The following is a 13,654-nucleotide window of genomic DNA, read 5'->3' on the forward strand; positions in this document are numbered from 1 at the left end:
CCTGTGCATTGCAGCCTGCACACCAGACGGTGATGGAAACAGTCAGAATACTCTCCGCCTTGCATGTGCGAACATATCCCGGTTTTTGGTGACATACCCATACCAAATCTCTTCAAGCTTAGTGGGCCGAAGGGCCTTTATTTTGTTGTAAGCCTTCTGAGTTTCAGGAACAGGCGCCGCTCTCTCGGGATCGCGCGGATGACGTTCATTTTACTCTCTCTCTTTCTCTTCATGTCGGTGGGTGAGAGAAACTCTCTTTGAGATCAGTATCGGATTCCACACAGCAGCAGATAGTTGTAGAACAGCACACAGGATCTGATGTAGATCTGAGCAAAGTACAGACTCTCTGATCCAATCAGCGCTGCCGCTTGTGACGTCAGAATCCAGATATCTGACCCGCAAACCAGGAAGTGCGGCTCACTCTCCGAGTGTAACAGAGATCGGCGCTGCTCTCTCGGGATGTCGGGACTGCCCTTCGCAGCTCTCGTTCTTTGTCTCCTCATAACGACGGGTGAGGATCATTCTCTCGAACCCTCAGTGGTCGGAAAACCATCGGAGTGGCGGGTGGTAGGAGGCATGAAGATCAGGTTATAAGGATCGACCTTACTGAGCTAAGAACAGATCCCTGGAATCTGTACAGATTGAGTTAAGTGCAGTTCCCAAGTCTATCCGCGTCTGTCGCTTTTCCCTCATATGATTTTCTCTTTCTCAGGTGAGTCCCAGCAGTTTACCATTATCGTTGAGCACAGCCAGATAAATGTCACCGCTGGGGGTGATGCGCTTCTTTCAGTCCGGCCGTCGTCCACGTCAGCAGTGGAAGCTGGAGTTTTAATGGGAATATAATCGCCCAGTGGATCGGTCAGACCGGGTCTGGTAGATCATGAATACCGAGCACGGGCAGAGCTATTTCCACACAACGGGTCGTTTCTGCTGAAGTCGGTGAACGTGTTGGACAGGGGGGAATACCGTGTGAATATGGTTCCAATTAGTGGCTCCCAAACCTCAGCGACGATCTCTCTGCGTGTCACTGGTAAGTGAGACGAGTCATGCGGTGTCGGACTATACCTTTCATTTTATTCCTGTGGTGAAAGAATACAATACAACCTTTACGGGGTCGCAGAACTTGTCTCCACTGAACTCTGCCAGACCTGCTCTCGGACTGTTCAGTTCTCACTGTTGTGCGTGGCTGTGTATCGCCGTTTCTGTTTGCGGGCTGCTCGCACTTGTCCGTGCCGGATGTCAGTTCCGTCTCAAGGCCATCAAGTAATCATTTGTGCTGTATTTTACTCTATTTTTGAAACGACTGTTTCACAAGTCAGCTGGAAATGATTAATTCTAATCACCTACTTGAACGTTTAACGATGTTCCCCTCCCCAGTGCCACCTACATGTCTATGACTGTATAGAAACATAGAAACATAGAAAAACTACAGCACAATACAGGCCCTTCGGCCCACAAGGATCTGCGAACATGACTCTACCTTAGAAATTACTAGGCTTACTTATTGCCCTCTATTTTTTCTAAGCTCCATGTACCAATCCAAAAGCTTCTTAAAAGGACCCTATCCTATCCGACTTCACCAACATTGTCAGCAGCCCATTACTCTCTGAGTAAAACACTGACCCCTGACATCTCCTCTGTACCTACTCCACTGCACCTTAAACCTGTGTCCTCTTGTGGCGACCATTTCAGCCCTGGGAAAAGCCTCTGGACAAACCACATGATCAATGCCTCTCATCATCTTATACAACTCTATCAGGTCGCCTCACATCCTCCGTTGTTCCAAGACGAACAGCCGAGTTCACTCATCCTGTTTTCCCTCATCTAGGCAATACACCTGTGAATACCCTCTGCAAACTTTCGATGGCTTCCACATCCTTCCTGTAGTGAGGAGACCAGATATGAGCATGGTACTCCAAGTGGGGTCTGACCAGGGTCCTATATAGCTGTAACATTACCCCTCGGCTCTTAACCCAATCCCACGATTGATGAAGGCCAATGCACCGTACGTCTTCTTAACTACAGAGTCAACCTGCTCAGCTGCTTTGAGCGCTTCTATGGACTGGGACCCCAAGATCCCTCTGATCCTCCACACTGCCAAGAGTCTTACCATTAATACTATATTCTGACATCATATTTGACCTACCAAAATAAACACTTCACACTTATCTGAGTTGTATTCCATCTGCCACTTCTCATCCCAGTTTTGCATCCCATTAATGTCCCACCGTAAACTCTGACTGCTCTCTACACTATATTGACAGTATTCTGTAGTTTTATCTCTGATCGTGCATCTGTAGTAATTTGCTTTAAGCAGAATATATCTCCTTGGAGCCATCATTTCAGTACAGTACGTTACACGTGATACATGATCTGTGGTATTTTTACAGAAGCCGTATCCAGGCCCAACACCACATCGAATGACGCTGACTCGGTAGAACACAATGACACTGTTAGTTTGGAGTGCACGGCAAGAGGGAGACCATGCTTCCTATTCGTGCTTAATGGAAACGCAAGCAGATAGCTGTAACGTTAGGATTACCGTGAGCAGCACATCGACAAAACGTTTACCGCCAGTATCAGTGTATTAGCCCGTGTGTCCAACACTGATTATAGTTTAAATGGAGAAAATACAACAATAAGAGAATGATGTGCAACGGGACTTGACTGTCCTTTGTCTAGGATTAGCCTAAAGGTTAATTTAGAGGTTGAGTCTGTTGTGAGGAAGGGGAATGCGATGTTAGCATTAATTTCAAGGGGACAAGAATATAAAGTAAGCATAGAAGATTGAAAATTTATAAAGCACTGGTGAGGCCTCATTTGGAGTATTGTGAGCAGTTTCTGGCCGGGAATGGATGTTGTAACATTGGAAAGGGTTCAAAGGGGGGTTCACGAAATGATTCTTTGATGTCTCTGAGCCTGTATTTACTAGAATCCAGAAAGGTGAAGGGTGACATCATTGCAACTTTTCGAATGGTGAAAGGCTTCCTATAGTGGGGAAGTCTAGGACCAGAGGACACAGATAGAGTGGATGTGGAGAGGATGTTTCCTATAGTGGGGAGTCTAGGACCAGAGGACACAGATAGAGTGGATGTGGAGAGGATGTTTCTGTAGTGGGGGAGTCTAGGACCAGAAGACACAGATGGAGTGTATGTGGAGAGAATGATTACTGTGGTTGGAGAGTCAAAGACAAGATGACACAGCTAACTATAGGGAGACTTCCTTTTAGAACGGAGCTGAAGAGTTATTTCTTCAGAAGAGATGGTGAATCTTTGGAATTGTTTGCCACAAGCATCGGTAGAGACCATGTCTTTATCTATATTTAACGCAGAATTTGACAGATTCTTGATTGGTCAGCGCATCAAGGGATACGGGGAGAAGACAGGATGTTGAACAAATTAGTTTTTTATTCTTTGGAGCGTAGAAGGGTGAGGGGGTACTTGACAGAGGTTTTTAAAATAATGAGGGGATAGATCGAGTTGACGTGGATAGGCTTTTTCCATGGAGAGAAGGGGAGATTCAAACAAGAGGACAGTATTTGAGAGTTAGGGGGCAAAATTTTAAGGTTAACAAGAGGGAGGATTTCTTTACTCAGAGAGTGGCAGCTGTGTGGAATGAGCTTCCCAGTAGAAGTGGTAGAGGCAGGTTCGGTATTGTCATTTAAAGTAAAATTGAACTGGTATATGGGAAGGAAAGGAATGGGGGGGTTATGGGGCTGAGTGCAGGCAAGTGGGACTAGGTGAGTGTTAGCGTCGACACGGCCTAGGAAGGCGGAGTTGGCCTGTTTCCGTGCTGTAATTGTTATATGGTTATATGGTTATTCGGGTTCAGAGGAAAATCGGATCAGTCATGATGAAATGGCGGCGCAGGCGCGATAAACAAAATGGCCGAAATCTGCCCCTGTACTTTTTGATCCTATGGTCTTATAGAATCAAAATCCGGTTTAATGTCACCTGGCATAGTTGGTAAAATAAGTTTTTTTTTACGGCAGCTTGCAGTGTGTTACTCAATAGTAAAACTATAAATTACACATTTAAAACATTTCCCATCTAACCTGTGAATAACAGCCTGCCATTTCATTTTTCTGTTCGCTCCTTGGAAACTGGTTCCTGAATTCCAGTGGTATGTTAATGGCTCACAGTTTTTAACAAACGAACAACGCCTCACCCTTGTTGACGTGTCATCTACTGACACATGCAAATAAAGACATTTATCAGTATAACCAGAGGATCGAGTTCAGCAACACAAAACTCTCCGTATTCGGTGTGCTTTGTATGCAAAGGCTGTGGAGGTGTCGGATTTCTCTACGTTTCAACAGCGAAGTTGTGTTTGTGTTTTCTTGATGAGCAGCTGGTGTGGTGCAGTCTCCCATCGAGTCAGGGATCCTCGCTGATTGTTAAGCTCTGTTCGGCTTGCAATGCACGGTCACAGATATTGCCCCGACAGGTCGTTACCTGCTGATGGGCGTGACGAGTGTAATTGTCTCCATAGCACCAATGATGACACTGAAGTTTGTTTCCTTGCTGGGAATGAAAGATGTAACCGAGTTCAGACCATAGCGGGGTGTGTCTGGAATTCCCCTCATTATCCCTGTGTTTATGTAATTGACCCTTGGCTCAGTGGAACTGGTCAATATTTCCTCCTTCTGTACTCCACTTTTTGTGACACTCTCTCAGTCTGTTCATGAATTGTGGGCCTTGACTGAGTCAGGGATGTTGATCACGGAAACAGATTCTGCGCCCACCTGCTCCCTGATAAAGCCACAGCTTCTTTTATTGCTTGTCCCAGTTTCGTCTATTTGGGCAATAACCCTACAAGCCCCTCCCACCCATGTCGCCTCCCAAATGCCTCTTAGCTATTGTAATTCTTCCAATTCTTCGGCAGTTCACCCCAGAGGCCTCTTCCTCAGCACCCTTACCAATTTGGTTCACCCAATCTATATGTAGATCAAAGTCACCCATTATAACTACTGTTCCTTTATTGCACGATCAAGATCATTAATGTATATGACAAACAACATTGGACCCAGTACAGATCCCTGAGGCACACCATTAGTTACCGCCCTCCAACCTGACAAACAGTTATCCACCACTACTCTCTGGCATCTCCCATCCAGCCACTGTTGAATCCATTTTACTACCTCAATATTAATAGCCTAACGATTGAGCCATACTAATTAACCTTCCGTACGGAACCTTGTCAAAGGCCTGACTGAAGTCCATATAGACAACATCCACTGCTTTACCCTCGTTAACTTTCCCGGATGGTAGTAAAGGGGCAAGAACATATCCCGGATGGTAGTAAAGCGGCAAAGCATATCCCGGAAGGTAGGAATGAGACGAGAGCATATCCCGGATGGTAGGAAAGAGACAAGAGCATATCCCCGATGGTAGTAATGAGAAGCAAGCATTCCCCGGCTGGTAGTAAAGGGACAAGGGCATATCCCGGATGGTAGCAATGAGACGAGAGCATATCCCGGAGAGTAGTAATGGGAAGAGCGCACATTCCCGATCGTGCCAATGGGCAGGGTGCATATCCCGAAATCTAGTAATGACAGCAAGACGATATACAGCGATAGCCTTAATTATTGACCAATACCAAATCTCTTCAATGACGTAATACAACACAACCGCTGACGTGACTTCCTTTGTGAAAATATGGGGCCGAACAGAGAACCTCTAAGAAGGAACTTAAAGCTCCTCACTCTTACCACAGCTGACCCTTCAATGAGGACTGGTTTTGTGTTCTCCCGACTTCTCCTTCGTGCAGCTGCCATCAATTCCCTGGTCTTGCTGTCGTTGTGTGAAAAAACAATGTCAGCAGTGGATACTGGACTTTTTAATGGGAGAACACTCGCCCAGTGGATCGGCCAACCGGGTTTGTAAGTAAAGAGTATTCATGTCCAACGGGTCGCTTCCGCTGAAGTCGGTGAACGTGATGGACAGTGGGGAATACCGTGTGAATATGATTCCAACTAGTGGCTCCCAAACCTCAGCGACCGTCACTCTGCGTGTCACTGGTAAGTGAGACAGAGTCATGCGATCTTGGACTATAACTTTCATTTTATTCCTGTGGTGAAAGAATACAAAACAACCTTTACGGTGGGTCGCAGAACCTGGACTCCAGTGAACTCTGCCAGACCTGCTCTCGGACTGTTCAGTTCTCACTGTTGTGCGTGGCTGTGTATCGCCGTTTCTGTTTGCGGGCTGCTCGCACTTGTCCGTGCCGGATGTCAGTTCCGTCTTCAAGTGATCATTTGTGCTGTATTTTACTCTATTTTTGAAAACGGACTGTTTTCTCAAGTCAGCTGGAAATGATTAGTTCTAAATCGCGGGCAGAGTTATTTCCACAAAACGGGTCCGCTTCTGCTGAAGTCGGTCAACATGTTGGACAGCGGGAAATACCGTGTGAATATAGTTCCAGCTCGTGGCTTCCAAACCTTAGCGACCGTCACTCTGTGTGTCATTGGTAAGTGAGACAGAGTCATGCGATCTCCGACTATACACTCCATTTTATTCCTGTGGTGATAGAATGCCAATTAATCTTTAATATTCGTTGCTGGGTAACGTATGTTTTCAGAATGAAAAACTATACCGAGTGAACAACACAGCTCCGCATGAGATTCAATTTGGTGTTTCCCTTGGACAGGCATCGGCGATGATCGGTTACTCTGGATATAGCACCTGGCCTCTAGTTAACCCTACCAGTGCCCGCTTTCCGGACTGCTCAACTCTCACTCGTCTCAGTAGAGCTGTAGATTAGTAACTGAAACAAGATCCATGAAAAATCCATGAAAGTGACAAGACAACACACTCTGCAGAATTCAAATATAAAATAAATGATAATAAATAATGAGACCACGAAATGACGAGATGGAGTGTCCTTCAAGTGAGGTAATTGATTGTGGGAAGCATATCACTGGATGGCCAAGTGAGTGTAGTTATTCGCTTTTGTCAAGAGCCTGATCGCTGAAGGTTAGTAACTGTTTTGAACCTGGTGGTGCGAGTCCTGACGTTCTTCTACCTTCTTCCCGATGCCAGTATCGTGAAAGAGGATATCCTGTGTGGTGAGGATAATTGATGATGGATACTGTTTCTCTACGACGGCGCTTCATGTAGATTGCTCTCAATGGTGGGAGGGGCTTTAGCGTGATGAACTGGGCTGTATCCATTAGTTTTTGCAGGATTTCCCATTCCAAGGCATTGGTTTTCCTCATACCAGGCCGTGAGGCAAGAAGGTCGATACACTCGCCATTACACATCTATCGAACTTTGTCGCAGCTTTAGACGTCATGACCAATCTCCGCAGTCTCCTAAGGAAGCAGGGGCGCTGTCATGCAATCGTCGCTATTGCACTTATTCTGGTACAAGACCAGAATGTCCTGCAAAACAGTTAGAATGCTCCCCACGGTACATCGTCTCGTCCAGGCCTGGATCTTGTCCAGCGTCGTTTCTTCCCCAATTCCCTTTGCTTTCTTGATACAACCTAATCCTTTCCCTAGAACTTCAGTGTCTGTGTCTTGCATTTGGGTCCTCTCTCAACGCCCACATTACGAACGCACGTAGTCGGGTGTGGAGAGAGACGTATATCAGTGGGCTAAGGAACCGTCTTTGAGGTGAGATAGTGTAGATTGTCAACGAGGAGGCGATATTATTCCCGATCCGCAATGACTGTCGTCATTTTGCAAGAGAGAGAGAGAGAGAGAGAGAGAGAGAGAGAGAGAGAGGAGAGAGAGAGAGAGAGAGAGAGAGAGAGGAGAGAGAGAGAGAGAGAGGAGGAGAGAGAGAGAGAGAGAGGGAGAGAGAGAGAGGGAGAGAGAGAGGAGAGAGAGAGAGAGAGAGAGAGAGAGTCAGGGAAGGTTGCAACAAATGTAAACTTTGCCCATCCAATCAGTGGACGACAGCTCCCACATTAGGACATATATGTACCAGACCTTGCGGAAGTCACAGCAGGTCCGATGTCCAGATTCCGCTGAACGTATTTAGCGGAAGTCAGAAAGTCAGGAACAGGAAGTGAGGAGTTACTCTGTTGCGAGTATTCTATAGGCACCTTGGTCGCAGCAGAGATACCGAGGAACAGATTAGGAGGCAGATTTTGGAAAGGTGCAAACGTAACAGGGTTGTTATCATGGGTGACTTTAACTTCCCTAATATTGATTGGCCCTTGATTAGTTCCAAGGGTTTAGATGGGGCAGAGTTTGTTAAGCGTGTCCAGGACGGATTCCTGTCACATAATGTGGACAGGGCCACTTGGGGGAATGCCATACTAGATCTGGAATTAGGTAACTAACTGGCTCAGGTCACAGATCGGTCATTGGGTGAGCATCTGGGGGACAGTGATCACCTCTCCCCGGCCTTTAACATTATCATGGAAAAGGATAAAATCAGAGAGGACAGGAAAATTTTTAATTGGGAAAGAGCAAATTACGAGGCTATGAGGCTGGCATTTTAGTGTGTGGATTGGGATGATGATTTTGCAGGGAAATGTATGCTGGAGATGTGGTCCATGTTTACGGATCTCTTGCAGGATGTTAGGGATAAATTTGTCCGGGTGAGCAAGATAAAAAATGGTAGGGTGAAGGAACCATGGGTGACAAGGGAGGTGGAAAACCGAGTCAGGTGGAAGAAGGCAGCGTACATGAGGTTTAGGAAGCAAGGATCAGATGGGTCTATTGAGGAATATAGGGTAACAAGAAAGGAGCTTAAGAAGGGGCTGAGGAGAGCAAGAAGGGGGCATGAAAAGGCCTTGGTGAGTAGGGTAAGGGAAAACCCCAAGGCATTCTTTAATTATGTGAAGAACAAAAGGATGACAGGAATGAAGATAGGACCGATTAGAGATAAAGGTGGGAGGTTGTGCCTGGAGGCTTTGGAAGTCAGTGACGTCCTCAATAAATACTTCTCTTCGGTATTCAACAATGAGAGAGAACTTGATGTTGGAGAGGACAATATAAGTGGGGTTGATGTTCTGGAGCATGTTGATATTACGTGATACAAAGAGGAGGTGTTGGTGTTGTTACAATAGAGTTAGGACAGATAAGTCCCCGGGGCCTGACGGAATGTTCCCCAGGCTGCTCCACGAGGCGAGGGAAGAGATTGCTGAGTCTCTGACGAGGATCTTTATGTCATCGTTGTTCACGGGAATGGTACGGGAATATTGGACGGACCGGAATGTTGTCCTTTTCTTTCAAAAAGGGTAGTAGGGATAGTCTGGGTTATTATAGGCCAGTAAAGCTTACGCCTGTAGTAGGAAAGCTATTGGAACAGATTCCTAGAATTGGGATCCATTGGGATTTAGAGAATCATGGTCCGATCTGGGACAGACAGCATGACTTTGTGAAGTACGGATCGTGTCTAACAAGCCTAATAGAGTTCTTGGAAGAGGTGACCAGGCATATAGATGAGGGCAATGCAGTGAATGTGATCTACATGGAGTTTAGTAAAGCATTTGACAAGGTTCAAAACGGTAGGATTATTCAGAATGTCAGAAGCCATGGGATTCATGGAGATTGGCCAGGTGGATTCAGAATTGGCTTGCCTACAGAAAGCAGAGTGTTGTGGAGGAGGGAGCCTATTCGGATTGCAGGGCTGTGAGTAGTGGTGTCCCACAAGTATCGGTTGTGGGGCCTCTACTTTCCGTGATTTTTACTAACGTACTGGATGTGGGTGTACATGTGTGGGTTGGCATGTTTTCAAACGTCACAAAGGATGGCTGTGTTGTAGATAGTGTAGAGGATTGTCGAAGAACGCAGAGAGACATTGATAGGATGCAGATGTGGGCTGAGATGTGGCAGATGGAGTTGTGTCTCCATCTCCATGGAGATGGAGTCTCTGACACTCAAGGAAGTGTGCATTGGGACATCTTGGAAGGACAAACTCCAAGGCAGAGTACCGAATAAATGGCAGAATACTTGGTAGTCTGGTGGAGCAGTGGGAAATGGGGGTACGCGTCCACAGATCCCTGAAAGTTGCCTCACAGGTAGATTGGGTAGTTAAGAAAACATATGGGGTGTTAGCTTTCATAAGTCGAGGGATAGAGTTTTAAAGTCGCGATGTAATGATGCAGCTCTATAAAACTCTGGTTAGGCCACACTTGGAGTATTGTGTCCAGTTCTGTTCGCCTCACTATAGGAAGGATGTGGAAGCATTGGAAAGGGTACAGATGAGATTTAGCAAGATGCTGCCTGGTTTCGAAGGTATGCATTATGATCAGAGATTGAGCTAGGGATTTACTCTTTGGAGAGAAGGAGGATGAGAGAAAACACGATAGAGGCATACAATATATTAACAGGAATAGATAGAGTGGACAGCCAGCGCCAGTTCCCCAAGGCACCACTGCTCAACAGAAGGGGACATGGCTTTAAGGTAAGGGGAGGGAAGTTCAAGGGGGATATTAGAGGAAGGTTTTTCACTCAAAGAGTGGTTGGTGCGTGGAATGCACTGCCTGAGTCAGTGGTGGAGGCAGATACACTAGTGAAGTTTAAGAGACCACTAGACAGGTATATGGAGGAATTTAAAGTGGGTGTTTTATGGGAGGCAGGGTTTGAGGGTCGGCACAACATTGTGGGCTGAAGGGCCTGTAATGTGCTGTACTGTTCTATGTTCTATGATCTAATTTATTTGTAAAAAGAAGCAAAACAGTCGTCCGGCAAAAATTGACAGATATTTCTGCAATACACACACACACACACACACACACACACACACACACACACACACACACACACACACACACACACACACACACACAGACACACACACACACTCACACACACACACACACATACACACACACATACACACACACACACACACTCACACACACACACATACACACACACTCACACACACACATACACACACACACTCACACACACACACACACATACACACACACACTCACACACACACACACACACACACAAACACACACACACACACACACACACACACACAGACACACAGACACACACACACACACACACACTGAGAGAGAGAAAGATAGGTGGAGAGACAGTGACAAGGAAAATTGCAACATATGAAAACTTTGCCCATCCAATCAGTTTACGACAGCTCCCAAGTCAGGACATATGTGTCCCAGACCTTGCTCGAGTCACAGCAAGTCTGATGTCCGACTCTTCTGCACATGTTTCGCAGAACAGACGGTATCACAGTTTGTTCACGTGACCGAGCATCACTTGCTGAAAGAGATATGTTTCAATGCCAACTATGTTTCAATTTTTGGTGACATACCGATACCAAATCTCTTCAAGCTTTGTGGGCCGAAGGGACTTTATTGTGCTGTAGGCTTTCTCTGTTTCTATGTTTCTATCACGTAATGGAATACAGCCGCTGACGTGCCTTTCTTTGTGAATGTATAACTATGTGAGGCCAAGCAGAGATTCTCTCAGAAGGTGCTTAAACCTGCTCACCCTCACCACCGCCGACCCTTCAATGATGACTGGTGTGTGATCTCCCGACTTCTCCTTCGCGGCGTTCACAGTCACATCCTTGGTCTTGCTGTCCTTGTGTGCAAGATTATTGCGGCGACAACACTCAGCCAGTCTAGCTATCCCGGAGGGAAGTAGTTTTGAGGGAAATTCCACATGATCTGGTAGACGACACCAGAGTATCGAGGGCCGAAATCTCAGCGACGGTCACTTTGCGTGTCACTGATCTCGGACTATAACTTTCATTTTATTCCTGTGGTGAAAGAATACAATACAATACAACCTTTACGGTGGTCACAGAACCTGGACTCCAGTGAACTCTGCCAGACCTGCTCTCGGACTGTTCAGTTCTCACTGTTGTGCGTGGCTGTGTATCCCCGTTTCTGTTTGCAGGCTGCTCGCACTTGTCCGCGCCGGATGTCAGTTCCGTCTTCAAGGCCATCAAGTAATCATTTGTGCTGTATTTTACTCTATTTACCCTTCGGCCCATAAAGTTGTGCCGAACATGTCCCTACCTTAGATATTACTGGTCTCCCTTATGTTTGGTGACAATAAAGTGAAGTAATGATTCAAGATTCAATAACTTAACCGTCATTCCACCGCAGGGCAGAATGAGACAGTGTTTCCCAGGGGCAAGTGAAATCATAGCATAACAAACGCAGCAATAAATAGTAAACACAACAATAAATAGTAAACACAACAATAAATAATAAAACAGAACAGCCACATGTCGGTTAAAATCAAGTTATAAGTGTCTGGTGCAAGTTAAAAGTGTCCAAAGCAGAGTCAGGTAGAGCAGCTATTTCGCAGTCTGACTGCCTGTGGGAGGAAGCTGTTTAGTAGCCTTGTGGCTTTAGTTTTGATGCTCCTGTAACGTTTACCTGATGGCAGAAGAACAAACAGTTCATGGAGAGGGTGTGAGGGGTCTTTAATGATGTACCGTGTCTTCTGGAGGCATCGACTCTGAAAGAGGTCTTGGACAGAAGGTAGGGAGACCCCAATAACCTTCTCTGCTCCCCTAACCACCCCCTGAAAGGCTTTTCTGTCGGCAGCACTGCAGCTGGAGTACCAGGTTGTGATGCAAAAGGTCAGCACACTCTCAACCACGCCTCTGTAGAATGTAGTTAAGATGTTCTTGGGGAGTGATGCTTGTTTAAGCTTCCTCAGAAAGTGCAATCTCTGCTGGGCCCGTTTCACAATCCCAGTGGTGTTCCTGGACCGGGTGAGATTGTCCGAGATCTGCACACCAAGAAATTGGATGTTTTCCACTCTCTCCACTGTGGAGCCGCTGATGCTGAGGGGCGAGCGCTCCTTATTTTTTTAATACTCTGTACATTGAGATATAACACTTTGAGTTCTGTACTTGCTAACCTTTTAGATTCTGCGTCACGAATGGGAACCGGATTGCTCCTGAGCTGCCTGTATTTCAATGCAAGAAGTATGGTAGGAAAGGTGGACAATGGCGATGAAGATGAGGGAGCTGGTCTGCAAACAGAGGCAGTGTGTTGTGAGGGGAACCTGCTGACAGGGCAAAATTGCAGCCAACAGGATGAGTTACCATGTGAAGGGCGGGCAAAATCGACAAGTGCGAATACAGGACTGCAGGTGTGATATTTGAGCGCGTGCAGTACACGGAATAAGGAAGATGAGCTTGCAGCACAGTTACAGATTGGCAGGTATAATGTTGTTGGCATCGCTCAATCATGGCCGAAAGAAGACTATAGGTGGGAGCTTAATGTCCATGGATACACATTGTTTCGAGAGGACGGGCAGGTAGGCAAGGAGGGGGGCGTGATAATGTTGGTAAAAATTTGAAATCAAATCCTCAAGAGAGGAGACATTGAAAATAGAAAACCTACAGCACAATACAGTCTCTTCGGCCCACAAAGCTGTGCCCAACATGTCCTTACCTTAGGACTACCTAGGCTTACCCAAAGCACTCTATTTTTCTAAGCTCCATGTACCTATCTAAAAGTCTCTTAAAAGACCCGATCGTATCCGCCTCCACCACCGTTGCCGGCAGACCATTCCACGCACTCACCACTCTCTGAGTAAAACACTTACCCCTGACATCTTCTCCGAACCTACTCCCCAGCACCGTAAACCTGTGTCCTCTTGTGGCAACCATGTCAGCCCTGGGGAAAAGCCTCTGACGATCCACACGATCAATGCCTCTCATTATCTTATACACCCCTACCAGATCACCTC

The 13,654-nt window shown here is 46.3% G+C and overlaps 1 protein-coding gene across 1 annotated transcript in view; it reads left to right on the plus strand.

Moving 5' to 3' along the window:
* The first annotated feature begins 428 nt into the window (after positions 1-428).
* Positions 429-13,654, plus strand: part of LOC140722372 (cell adhesion molecule CEACAM5-like) — a 31,977-nt gene continuing 18,751 nt past the window's right edge. Inside the window, exons 1-2 of the mRNA XM_073037128.1 lie at positions 429-511; positions 713-1,030. Coding sequence (XP_072893229.1) covers positions 976-1,030 — 55 coding nt within the window. The 5' untranslated portion in view covers positions 429-511; positions 713-975. The remainder of the gene's footprint in view (positions 512-712; positions 1,031-13,654) is intronic.

The sequence above is a fragment of the Hemitrygon akajei genome, unplaced genomic scaffold (genome assembly GCF_048418815.1).
Source record: "Hemitrygon akajei unplaced genomic scaffold, sHemAka1.3 Scf000076, whole genome shotgun sequence".
Classification (NCBI taxonomy): domain Eukaryota; kingdom Metazoa; phylum Chordata; class Chondrichthyes; order Myliobatiformes; family Dasyatidae; genus Hemitrygon; species Hemitrygon akajei.